The sequence below is a fragment of the Macrobrachium nipponense genome, chromosome 35, assembly GCF_015104395.2.
Source record: "Macrobrachium nipponense isolate FS-2020 chromosome 35, ASM1510439v2, whole genome shotgun sequence".
Taxonomy (NCBI): Eukaryota; Metazoa; Arthropoda; class Malacostraca; order Decapoda; family Palaemonidae; genus Macrobrachium; species Macrobrachium nipponense.
Window position 1 is genome coordinate 41,707,118 of NC_061096.1, and position 14,150 is coordinate 41,721,267.

The window sequence follows — 14,150 nt, forward strand, 5'->3', positions numbered from 1 at the left end:
GTCATATATCCTTTGATAATTTCCTATGTCCTTGGTTCTCTCTTGTGTCAGTGTGTTTTCTTTAAGTAGCAGCTTTGTGACTGTTAAAGATACATACACTGGTATCGAAAACACTAGTCATAATTTTCATTACTTATGCTGACTGCAGTTTGTCTTTCCACTTGGATCTGTTACGAGTGGTTTTGTGATGTTGAACATTTGATTAAACTTTATCTCATTGTCTAGACAGCACTGGATTCACTCTGCTGAATGATCTGTACCATTAAATGTTTTTGAAGTATGGGGACTGTTTCCACTGACTTTACACATTTTACAGAATCTGTAATATCTTCACACATTTCATGAAACTGGTTGTTGTTACAGTCCAAGAGTAACTCCATAAATATTAGGACATTTTGGTAACACTGTGACCCTTATACATCTTGGACCAATTGTTTTGCAGCAAAGAAACATTGACTCTATGTACCTGTAAACTCCTTCCTAGCTTCAGACAGGTTTCCATCTGTTAAGATTACTGAAGTGTCTGGGTACTGCTTATTTTTTTGCTGTACACTATTGTATTCAGGCCAACAATCCATTGTTTCCTGACATTCAAATTATTGTTTTACCTAAACCTCAGTATATTTTTTGGGGGAGGGTGTTAGGCATCATCAGTATATGAATATTGTACAATTTATTTAATTTGTGTGCACATACAGTTTAGTTGAGTACATGATTAATCTAAAGGAGTACATGATTAAAGTTCTCTTAAAAACAATTTGAGCAGTATGTCACTAGTTCATTAGTTTCCCTAGTTCTTTAAAGTACGTAGACTGAATTATTATGCCAATGATAACTAAAATACTGCAATACATATCAGTTATTGAAAAGTAAGGAAGTTTAAATTTAATTTTTGAGTGAAAGGAATTTAACTTTGTTACCAAGATTTTATTAATGCAGTCAAGAGGTCTCCTAAATTGGTTATTTTCAAATAATTGTTGGGAAAATTGCTGGTGGTTGCTAGTTATCATCATATATTCCTAAGTAAGATTTACCATGACATATTGTAGTAGTTCAGTACTGTACGCTGTTTTTGCAATAGTACAGTACAGTATTAGTTGGCATTATTAACTTTTAAGCTGATAATACTGTACCAATATTTTGACTGAAAATCATGTTCAAGATAAAGTTTGCAACTTTCAGCTTCTTTGGAACAGGCTTACTTATATGTTAGGAAATGTTTTAAGCTTATTACTGCATAGTACCATTATGTTAATTCAAGTTACAAAGTTTACAAGATTTGTGGAATGATGCATTTGGACAACCATTGAGGTGTTAAGGATCTAAATTTTTTTAATAGAAACTGCAGGAAGGAATTTTCAACTAAAGACCATAAGTGGCACTAGTGCAAATGTTGAATTTCATTAAGAAAGCATTACATGTTCTTAGACTATAGTCATTCAAAAAATTTATGGGGACGTATTATTCAGTTATCATTCATAAATAATTAAACTTTGTACAATTTCTTAGCAACTACCGTGTGCAAAAATATCTATGATTTTAATGAGCTTTGTAATATTGGTTTGTTGATGATACTTTCATATTAATTTGTAAGCACTGTACTAGTTCAGCAACTATATTATGTAGTAAAGTAGCGATAAAGATTCTTAATTTCATTGTAAATGGATTGCTTTTTGTTCTAAAAAATTTATATTCTCACCTTTCCACTACAGGAGTGGACAGTAGCTATGCAAGCCGTCGAGAATCCCTTAGTTCAGAGATGGCAGGGCTTGCCACTCCTGATGATAGTCGTGTCCTCACTCTAGCTGAACAGATTATTGCAGCTCTTCCTGAAAGAATAAAGGTACTGTTTTCATATTACTAATGGTTGTAATAAATATTTGTTTTACAGAAAGTTTGTTTTAAATAATTGATACCCAAGTACCACATATTAAAAAGGAATTATTTAGTAAAGGTAATTTGAATCACATTAACGAAATTAGTATGCAGTCTACCAAAGAAAGAATTTTAGCTCTTTACTTAGTTATGATGTATTCACCGATTTTATAGCATAATCTCCTCACACTCTTGAGAGAACAAAAACCATGTACGTAATTATATTTTTTTGGTTCCAGACTGATGGAGAAGAACTGATGCAGCTTGAGCCTAGTCCTGCAGTTCCAGAGCCTCCATCATCAGATTTAGATATGGAAGTGATACTGGATGAACCACCTGACACTACATCAGAATTTAATTTTGAGTTTTCAGATATATCATCATATAGGTGAGTACTTGGGCATTAGAGGTCATTCTATGAGGAAAATTTTAATTACAGTACATGAAGAATTTGAACAGATAAAAAGCAGGAAATCCTTTTCTGATGAGCTAATTTTGACTGAATAAGGTGGCTTGAACCTCAGGACAAAAATCTGCACATGACATAATTAACTAATCTTAATCTTCATAAATTGGTTTATTGTACTGATTGTTTTTTCTTCTTCTACTTTATAAATAGATGTACATTTTTACAGCATGTAATGATTTCTCATGCAGTTTACAAGAACAAAATTAATGTAGAGATAAACTTTTTTTTATACAGAAGTGATAAGGGTTTTGCTTATTTAATTTTTTGTGGCATGAAAGTTTTTAGAATACATCTGAATGAATAGTATTTCATAAACATCCTTTATTTTCTATAATAAATCAGAAGGTAACCATAGTAAAAGAATTCCGGTTAGTCTTCAACATGGCTCAAAGTAAATAAATCTTTTCTTGAAATGTATTGTACTATGTGCTCACCTACAGTATGTAGACATACAGTTTTACTTTTTGTGTCCTGGCAACAAGTATGTATAGCTATAGTACATAGTTTAATGTGTAGGCAGAGAATATTGTAGGAAGTTAATGTATTGAGGATTGAGATAAACATTCTCTATTTTTTTCTTTGGACCTGGGCTACATAAGGCATAAAAAATTTATCCCATCTGCTTTCTCATAATAAAATTGTAAAGAAACTGGTTATATCAACATGCACGTATTGCATACTAAAACTTACTTAACTTTACTTTATAGGTATATAGATGTGGGAACTCCTAGTTCTTCAATGAGTCCTGCATCATCTAGTTGTTTGCCATCACCTGCTTCATTTACGCTAGAAAGTCCATCACCACCACCAACTACTGCTGATTTTTCCGAGTTTTTCCAAGCGTCGACGAAAGACTTCTCCAGGGATTTTTCAAATCTTACTCTGTCAGGTAAGTTGACAAAAAAGTTAATTTAATTATAATTAGGAAAAAAATATCAATTAAATATTTTGTTGAAATTGTTAAAATTGGTTTGTTAGAAATTTTTTTTTTTTTACAAAATTTAGTTCATTATTAAAAGTGGTATTCTCACTTTCAGAAGGGTTTTTAAAATATTCAAAGCCTTTCAGTTTCCTCCAAGTGGTGTATAGTTCATGGTAAGACTAATTTTACTACTACGTATTTTGCCCCATCCTTTCCTATTGTACTGTAAGATAGTGCAATGCTTTCTATCATTTGCTTTTCAGATCGAGAGCAGCGAGAATTATATGAAGCAGCCAAAACTATACAAAAAGCCTATAGATTATATAAAGGGCGCAAGAGATTACAAGAACAAGACAAAGAAAGACAAGCTGCCATTGTAATCCAGAATTATTACAGACGCTACAAACAGGTAATGTTTGGACCTATTTTGAAGTTTTATAATATATCATTACATTAACTGTTTAACGCCGATTGGACGTATTAAACGTCGATATAAATTGTCTGTTGGGTGCCGATTGGACGTATGGTACGTCGATATAAAAGTTTTTTTTTTTTAATTCACAGAAAAATAGTTATAGGCCTACTAGGCAAAAACTTTTGAATCACGCGCCTTGGGGGGATGCTGGGAGCTCACGGGTCAAGGTGTTGTTTTGTTTACAATCGTTACCCAGCAAGCGTGAATTTCTTTCTTCTCGCACTAAAAAGTATCAGCGACACATCTCGGAAATTATTTTGTCACTTTGACATCATTTTTGCACCATTTTATATTAGCCGTTACATGGAGTATTATCTATGAAAATGTGCGCAATTTCATGTAGAATACAACAAAAAAACAACTCATGGTTGTAGCTTTTATCAGTTTTGAAATATTTTCATATAAATAACGATAAGTGCCAAAATTTCAACCTTCGGTCAACTTTGACTCTACCGAAATGGTCAAAAAACGCAATTGTAAGCTAAAACTCTTATATTCTAGTAATATGCAATCATTTACCTTTATTTTGCAACAATTGCAAGTCTCTAGCACAATATTTTCATTTATGGTGAATTTATGAAAAAAAAACTTTTTCCTTACGTCCGCGTGGTAACTCTTCCGAAAAAATCAGAAATTTTTTCGTCCGATTGTCGTAATGCTTGCACCATTTTAAATTAGCCATTACATAAAGTTTTATATATGAAAATGTGCACAATTTCATGTAGAATACAAAAAAAACAACCCATGGTTGTAGCTTTTATCAGTTTTGAAATATTTTCATATAAATAACGATAAGTGCCAAAATTTCCTCCTTCGGTCAAATTTGACTCGACCGAAACGGTCGAAAAACGCAATTGTAAGCTAAAACTATTACATTTTAGTAATATTCAATCATTTACCTTTATTTTGCAACAAATTGGAAGTCTCTAGCACAATATTTTGATTTATGGTGACTTTATGAAAATAAACTTTTTCCTTACGTCCGCGCGGTAACCCTTCCGAAAAAATCATAAAATTTTTTGTCCGATTGTCTTAATGTTTGTACCATTTTAAATTAGCCGTTACATAAAGTTTTATATATGAAAATGTGTGCAATTTCATGTAGAATACAACTAAAAACAACCTATGGTTGTAGCTTATATCAGTCTTGAAATATTTTCATATAAAAACGATAAATAGAAAAAATTTGTCCTTCGGTCAACTTTAACTTGACCGAAATGTTTGAAAACTGCAATTGTAAGCTACAACACTTACAGTTTAGTAATATTCAATCAATTACCTTTATTTTGCAACAAACGAGAAGTCTCTAGCACAATATTTCGATTTATGGTGAATTTTTGAAAACAGCTTTTTTTTATGTCCGTGCATTACGAATTCATGCATCATTTTGTGATAATATTTTATCTGTGTTGCCTTAATCGTTTTACAAAGTGTTATATACCAAAATGATCACAATTTAGTGTACAATACAACGAAAAAAAATTTAACTCGTTAGCTTTAACCGTTTTGATCACAGCGCGACTTGTATACAATTATATATGAAATTTTTTTTTGCACCGTCATATATCCCAATATTTATATATGATAATGATATTTTTTTCATTTCTGATGGTTGCATACTAAACTTCAGGCAATGACAAAAAAAGGAGCCACAAATGAACTCTTAATCTTGAAAACTAAGCGTGCTGTGATTTAAAAAAAAAAACATTTTTTCCGCTTCAGTGCTCACTCGCGAACGCCACCGGCACACGGGAGACAATTTTTAAAATACCGCCTCAGCGTTTAAGGGTTAACATATATATAGAACAGTCCTAGGAAGCAGTAATGTTCAGTATTTAGCAAAGTATTTAGCACAGATAAGTTTAGGAATGTCAAAATTACATCAAGTTCCTGAAAGCAAATAACCTTAACAGTTATTAGCATAGATATGAAAAGTAAGTTACATGAACTTCACCCAGGCAGCTGTGTAATGTAGCTGATATCAGCAACAAGATAGTTTACTCTGCCAGAAATCTAACAATCAGCATTATTATAATAATAAAGAAAAAAAAATACTCTGCCAAAGTCCTCCAATCAGCATCATTAAAAAGAAGGGGAAAAAAAAAAAAAAAAAAACTCTCTTTGGGCTTTATTAATGATTATGAAAGCAGTGAGACGGGTTAGAGTATGACAAAATATCATAGCATGCACTTTGCATTCGTTTGTATATTGTCTAGTGGTTTCCAACAACCAGTATCATATTTGAATTCTGTTTTTCTATTTTTTTTTTTTTTTACTGTCTTCCTAGCGGTCTATGTTTGTGTTATGATGAATGATGTGCCTAGTATTGTATAATAATGCAGCCCTCTCTGAAGTCACATGTCCTCATCATAATGAATTCTATTACTGTTCAGGTTCTACTCATACACTGTATAGTAAACTTCTGCCTCTGAAGTGATTTGTAAAATAGTGTTGTTTTTCCTTTCAGTATGTTTACTTTAGGCAAATGAGCAGAGCAGCAACATTAATTCAGAACCAGTTTAGATCTTATTGTGAACATAAGCGTTTTAAGAAGAGTTTAGAAGGTGGTGAACATCCAGGTGTCAAGTTTTCCTTAAGAGGATCAAGAGAAAGCACTCCAATTCCAACCTTAAAGTAAGCATGAATTTAATGTATTGTATATTTGCAACTCATTTCCATGACATTTTGCAGCCATATAAACAAGGGGCTTCCGTTAAGAGCAAAGTCTGCATATTTAGTTAAGTATTTAAGACAAATTAATTCAATTCAATGTATCTGTAATTATGCACAAATTGTCTGCATATTTAGTTAAGTATTTAAGACAAATTAATTTAATTCAATGTATCTGTAAATATGCATTTCATGTAAAGCTGAAGATTCATTGAGAATCTCACTCTCACCACACACCTTGATTAAAAAGGAATCTATGTATGAGTAAGCTGACCTTACAGCACAACACTGTAAAACCCTTTGTCTAGTTTAAGTAATGATAGTTTATTTCACGTTCTTTGAGTTTATTTCACGTTCTTTGTGTGTGAACTGTTTTTTGGAAAAACTTTTTTTTACTAATTTGAAAATGTTGGATATATACGATTCAGATGTACATTTCTTTTGTTTTGCTTTTAGGAGAACTTATTCACAGAGGAGGCAGCACCAGGCTGCTCGTAAAATTCAACAATTTATGCGCCAGACCAAACAAAAGTAAGTCAAAACAGGTAGCATAATTTTTCTTCTGTCCTCTATTATTTATTACATATGTTTGTGTGCGTGTCAGCCTGCATACTTACACTTGGAGTTTTGGGTTTTGGTGTAAACGCTTTTGCTAATTATTAGCGTGCATATACTGTAAGTTTTAAATGTAGAGGAACTATCTCTTTATTTTGCATAAATATTCTCTTTACTAAGCATACCATAATAAATTACACTGTACAGCATTAAGATATGTAATATTGTCTATAGTATTTGAACAGCTATATAGTTAAGAGAAATATGAGCAAATAACATGTTGTGCCACTGAACCTTAAACGAGAGTAATGTCTGTAATCTTTTATGGCGATGAAAATACAATCAAATCATTATATATGGATGTTAAACATAAAACTGTAGTTTACAAATATGCATTGCAAGGGACTTGCAGCTTCACAGTTTATAACATGTACACTTATCTATATCACCTTCATTATGTTTCAAAGGCAAGTTAAAATTAATAGGGAGACAATAGTCACACTGCTTCAATACCAGTAGCTGATTATTGTACCTAAAACTATTAATGTATCCCAGTTTAAGCCATTCCTCAGAAGAACTGTGTTAATATCTAATTAAATTAACCAACAATTTTGTCCATGCTAGTACACCTTTGCTTTAGTAATTTTATCTATTTGACAAAGAATGTAGCCATATTTAAATAAGCCATTTGTAATAGTATGATAACATATCTATTCTGTTTAAATGACTCCTTACTTCAGCGTAAATGGTTGCATTACAACAGAAAGATGATTGGCTAGTTGTCAACATTTTCAAGTTAGTCTTTATTCGCGCATATGGGTAAACATCTGCAGTAACTGATAAACTATTACTATTACTATTCCATCTAGCATTAATGCTTATGTTGTGGATGCAAATTAAGTAAATTTATAAAAATTATAATCCTTGATTAACCACTGCTAATCGCTAGCCAATTCTACAAATCCCCAGGGACTTGTGCAATAAACCATTGTGGTAATATTACTTCTTGTAATCTGTAGCTTTAAGTATGCTGATGTACACTGAACTTGTCATGAAGACTAAAGTGAAAGAATCTGGTCATTATTGAGCCAGTGTTCAGCATCACCATTATGTTGGCACTACTACGATTAAGCATAAGCATAAAAAAAAAAAATCAGCAGCAGAGGGTAACACACTACAATGGCTGTATGTTATAAAGATGAAGGAAATGGAAATAAAAACATTTGCTTTCTTAAGGAATCAACTTGAACACTTCTTCCACTTCAAAACAGAGATGGCAATACAGTGTGCTGTACATATAGAATATTATAGCCAGTTCAAACCAATCCATTTATTTCAGTGAGTCCAGTCCTTCCCCTTTACAAGAAATGCCAATCTAAAATTAGTACAAAACCAAAGCTGATGTAAAAACAATATTGGAACCAAAACATTTTTCTTAAGCCTTAATTTAGGCTATTAACACCTTATATGATGCTGGTATAAATGTTGAACTTTGCTTATCCCTGCATATGTAGGGATTCACTGAAATACAGATGCATATTAAATAGCAAAGCCTGCAGCTATTATGAACAGATCAAACAAAAATTCACATACACAATTACATCACTTAACCCCATTAAATGAATAAATAGCAAAATTTGTGAAATGATGAGACAAAAATGAAATAATAAACATACAATATGCTCATGGCAGTCATCATTAAAGAAAGCCATGTATAAGTAATACTATTTAATCAGAAAGGTGGGCAAAGCCATTCAACACATGGATACTTAAGGTTACCAATCATGATCCCTTATGACACATGGATTACTAGGACTACCCATCATGACTCGATTCCTATTCATATGAAGAAAATACATTATAACATTAGCATATAGTGTGAATGCTAAATTTTTAATAGGTGGTTAAGTATTTGACACAAATCACTTGCAGAAATTTTTTCATAATCTTCAGGAGTGACTAATTTATTAGATAATTTTATGATATAATAGTAAGCCCTTTCAGCCCACCTTATGAGTTCAGAAACTTCATTCATATTCTGGTAAAACTGTCTTTAGTAATTGACTATAACGATTAACTACCCCTATCCCTTAATAAAAACAGGTACTATACTGAATAATTTGTTTACTTCTGAGTTACTGACAAGATGCAGAAATAGTATTCATGTACTTCACCAGTTTCTAGTATGCAAACACTGATTTTGTAGTTATGACAGTTCTATTTTACCATCTCTTCCCTCAAAAAGTGTCTTGATAGTAAAAATCAAGTTTACTTTAAGGATGAAATCATGGCTCCTAAATTCTTAATATCCTTCAATATGTCTCTGTTCAAAATATGTCAAGGCTTGCATGGTAAACCACTGATTATATAATCATTAAAATACTTCAACCCGACCACCATGTTAAAATCCATGTCTCAAGCTGGCTCAAGGATTTCTTACATACAGTTGACCCCCACTATTCATGGACTCGCCTATTTGTGGATTTTTCTATGGAACATATAGAGTACCCATTATTCGCGGAAAATTTGCCTATTTGCAGTATTTTCCACTGAGAAATATTCACAAATTATTGTATTTTCATATTTTCATAACTAAATGCACTTTCTGTGATAAAACTATTAAAATACTCAGTTTAAAGCATTTTTTTATTTTTTTGTAACACTCAAAATAGGCAGTTCTAAGCATTTTTAGGGGAGTTGTAAGTATTTGTGAATTTCAGCTATTCGAGGTGGCTCTAACCATCCCTCAACAAATACGGGGGGTCTACAGTAATAAAATAAATTTTAAAAACTATATCTGATATATTAAAACTTCTTAAAAACTTATTTTAAGTTAATAAATTGGAAATATATTACATTTCCTTACTAAATTTCCTCCTAGACTTGTCATTGGTGTTTTACTGACATTATGTCTGTCACAGAACAATGCTCATCAAGTAACGGCATCGGCTTTCTTTATGCACAGGGCTCAGAACATGAGAGGTACCCATCAAGTCACCCTATACTATTAAATCACTCCATAAACCCTATAATTTGATTATTTTGATAGAATACTACATAAAGGTTGAGATTTTTGTTTGGTACAATTATAACAGCTACAAAATCACCTCTTTCATCCCATGTTTTCATTTCCTTCAGTGCCAATACATTTCAACATTATAACTACTTTACCAAATTCACAGCTATTCTTTCCTTTACTGCCTTCTTTACTTCCATATTTATGCTATGAAACCTCTATGAAATCAACCTACCAAGCAAAGAAATGACTGTAAACCAAGTATTAACTTAAGACTATCATAAATCAAACATATTTATCTTTAGTTGGAAGAAATGATGTACCTCTCTAGGTGGAGGAAGGGATGTACAGTACAGTAAAAGACTCAGTATCTATCACTATTATGTTATACTGTATTTGAAGTGTATATGCACAATTATAATTTGGTAAAACAAGGGAGAAAATAGAAAGAATTAGACTCAGAAGTCCAGTTTTATGCATTTAGCATTTTCCCAGAGGTTTTCTTTAGCTAACAGAAGAAAGTTATGCTTTTCTCAGGCAGTTTTATATTATGTGGGGAAACGGATATTTGTTCCCAAAAATTTTACTGCATTTTGTTCTCCATGCACATCAACCTTACTGAAACAGATTTTGCCTTAGAAACATTATGAACATGAGAACAGATAATAAATTCATAGGCAATACTTTGTACATATTTCCAGTTTTACAAAAGTATATATTGATTACAGATGTTAGTTTCTAAAATTTTAATGAATTACTTTTTTCCTAAATTATGATTTTTAGATGTACAATCTCCTCTGTGCTGTAATGTAATTAGAAATTATATGTCACTTTTTTATCTTAAAGGCAAACTGAATATCTGTAACCTCCAAAATCTTTACAATACTGTACTGCAATTCTCTTACAGAGCACCATTGAGAGATTTCATTGCTGATACAAATTTTTAGAGCTTCTTTTAAACCAAAGTGGTACATTACTATTAAATTATAAATACACTAAGGTGAACAGGTTCTTACCTTTTTACTTAAAAATTAATTTATAATTGTGTTATCCACTTCAAATTTTACTTAAATGTTACATGCTTTTCAGTTTATGTAAGACTTTCTACGTTTCTTTTCCAAAATCATTTAATACTTTTCTTTTTCCAAATCATTTACTCTGCTTTTAAGTGGAAGAGTTGTTATCAAAGAATCATAGAATCCAATAAATTTTCTCGTCCTCCAAACAATGGCTGAGCTAGATTTGGGTTTCATGTACATAATCATATACTAGGTCCAGATAGTTTTCTAATATTGTTATATAAAGAAACATGAAAACAGTCATCATCTACATGGTGAAAGAAGCCAATAGTTACCAGACAAGTTAGAAATAGTCACAAAAGAGAAAGGATAAAGAGTAATAGAAAAGAAAAATTTGTTAATGCAGAAGTAACAAATGTAGCTAAGATAAACTGCCAAAACTACACAAGTACATGCTGGCCTGGATTCAGAGGAAGGTTGGTGGGATAAGGCTTTTAGAGTGATCACCTTGACCACCCTATGCAGCCTCATTACTTTTTCCATTCTCTACTACTTATAATAGGATACTAAGAGGACAGTAAAAGCAGACTATAATGGATTGCCATGTTTGATGTGAAACTGGTTTATGCAGTTACCCTTCCACTATATTTTCCCCAATTATGGCTAATAGTTTATAATCCAAGTGACAAAAATAAACAGTTCAGGCAGTACTTGGACTCTTGCAATTACATTTTCTGATTAACCACCAAGTAACATGAATTACATTTTTTGACTAACTTTAACTACCATACAAAAATACTCATACATTTTACATATCAAAAACAATTTACCAATATTCCACAGAAATGAGTCTACATACACCTTGTTTAGCTTCTTCACAAATTTTCAATCTCTATATAATAAATAATTCATAAACAAATTATGTCAAGCTATTAAATCATACATAAACACATCATGTACAGCATATTACCCCATATGCACTTATAAACCAATAAGATACCACGGCAACTCATTTTTACAGCACATCAATCTATCAACATTCAAGTTCCGTAACAAAGTTAAATTTAACTATGTTTACCTATATAAATTTTAATATATTTCTTTAGTGACTTAGGGAAAATCCATTATGAAGCAATTTCTTACAAAGTTGACAGTTAATTATAACATTTCATTGTTCCACACAAAAATGAGAAAAGTAGCATAACTCCAAGTAAGCCGAACAAGAAGTCCTAATAACTGGTAAATCTGAGGGAAACCTGAAATTCCCATTACTGCTTATCAAAGTACTCTTTTATATTTTGTAAAAAAAAAAAATTTATTACATATTGACTTATGTGAGCATAAAAAATATGGATGTTTTAAATATGTCCTTAGTGTTAGAGACCTCATAAATTTAACAATGCATAAAATGACCATGAAAATAAAATTTTATTCAATCTGGAAATGTCACCATTACCATATGGTGTTCATAAAGAGGGGAGGTTACTTAATGAATGAAAATTACACACTTGTTTCACAAGTCATATCCAGCATATTTTCATTTACTGTTAGACAAAATTTTTTTCAAGAGTTGCCCTTGAGAAATGTTAGTACCAGTATGATCTCTTACTGATAGTTGGTCAAAGATATTTTTACATATGTTATACATTTGGATATAGGATGTTCAGTTTGTCTTTCCATGAAGCTGAAATTTTACTCTGAAAACTGTGAAATTGTACTGTTTCATATGCTTTAGAAAAATGCATTTTTACACTTAGAGTAGAGATATAAATAGCGGTCACATTTTATTTCAAAATTAAAGTGGACTGGGATTGCAATAACAGACAGGTAACAGGTTCCTCTCCCAAGAAAATTGTTCATTTGTTAAAGAAAATTTTACAGATGAATGGAATTAAAATTATCCTGTAACTACAAGGAAACTGTGTATCTACTAAAATATATCATCATATGTCACTGTACACATGGACTCCATATTATCATGTCAGTGCCCCTTGTTTAAAATGAAACATGCCCTACAAGGAGTATATGATATTAGAGGAAAGGCAGATGGCATGTTTTTATAATTATATACCTTTAGTTGAATGGTAAATAGTTATCACTATCATCATTTCATTTGTATAAACATTTTGCGTAAGTTAAAACATAAAAAGACCTACCTGGCTGAAGTAGATGCTTATTGTATGAACATTTCTTATACAAGACATTTTTAAGTGTCAGATTATAAATGATGAACTTCTAACAGCCTTAGCGTTAGGAACTCATCAGGGCAGGTATACAGTGAAGATACTAAGCTAAAGGCTTAGTAAAGGATTACACAGTAATTATAACTTTTTTTTTAAGTAAGACTTTCATGCACAACAGTTCTAGTCATATACTCCTTTCTCTTGGTACAAGAATACTGAGTATAAGTTACTCTGTGTATAAGTTATTTCTTATGAACGCTGAGTATTTTTCCATTCTCGGAATGCTCTTCTGATTTGTTTTAACCTTCACCCTAAGTATTCCTAAATTAGGACTAAAAATTTAATGCACTTTTTAATTTTGCAATGTTCTTATTTTATCAGAAAACAATACTCTTATTATATACAAATATATATACAACTATATTGGCTATGACTAAACTACTTTCCAATTTTTTTTTATTATACAATTGTGTGCATGTTGACATGTTTTCTAGCTTTTATTATTTTTTGTTGTTTAGTTTAACACAAGAATGGCTTAACACCTCAAGAGCTTTTCTGCTTACTGGGCTTAGGACCCCAAGACATTCTGATCACTTCTGTCCTGCAGCAATAATTCTGTTAGAAAAAGCCCAGTTTAATACAAAACTGTTCGGTTTTGCTTAAGAGAATTGTGCAGTTTACCAGAACTGTAGCACGCGTCTGAATCTAAAATTCAAATAGAAGGGCTCTCTAGGGTGAGAATGCTTTGAATGATCAAAAACTAGTATGAAGTGTACAAAGCTCTGATTAAATCAAAATTGGCTTACAACATCAAGCTTATTGTTTTTACCAACAGATATTCTTGTTATTCTTGAAAAGCTCATGAAAATTTTAAAACATGTAAAAATGGTGTAAAGGAAATTTTGTGAATATCTTTAGCTGAAAATTAACAATAAGCTTGGATATTTTAGTGCATGGTAATTTGTA

General features: G+C 31.5%; 1 protein-coding gene and 1 long non-coding RNA gene across 10 annotated transcripts in view; one reads left to right on the forward strand and one right to left on the reverse strand.

Moving 5' to 3' along the window:
• Positions 1–14,150, forward strand: part of LOC135208674 (calmodulin-binding transcription activator 2-like) — a 579,281-nt gene that overhangs the window by 554,288 nt on the left and 10,843 nt on the right. For all 9 annotated transcript variants that reach the window (XM_064241109.1, XM_064241106.1, XM_064241112.1 and 6 more), the window contains 6 exons: positions 1,713–1,843; positions 2,115–2,263; positions 3,052–3,233; positions 3,530–3,675; positions 6,209–6,375; positions 6,868–6,942. In XM_064241109.1, coding sequence (XP_064097179.1) covers positions 1,713–1,843; positions 2,115–2,263; positions 3,052–3,233; positions 3,530–3,675; positions 6,209–6,375; positions 6,868–6,942 — 850 coding nt within the window. The remainder of the gene's footprint in view (positions 1–1,712; positions 1,844–2,114; positions 2,264–3,051; positions 3,234–3,529; positions 3,676–6,208; positions 6,376–6,867; positions 6,943–14,150) is intronic.
• LOC135208676 (uncharacterized) overlaps positions 1,695–14,150 on the reverse strand; it is a 67,589-nt gene continuing 55,133 nt past the window's right edge. The window contains exons 4-5 of the long non-coding RNA XR_010313198.1: positions 3,035–3,226; positions 1,695–1,829 (exon numbers count right to left, since the gene is read on the reverse strand). This is a non-coding gene — a long non-coding RNA (uncharacterized LOC135208676). The remainder of the gene's footprint in view (positions 1,830–3,034; positions 3,227–14,150) is intronic.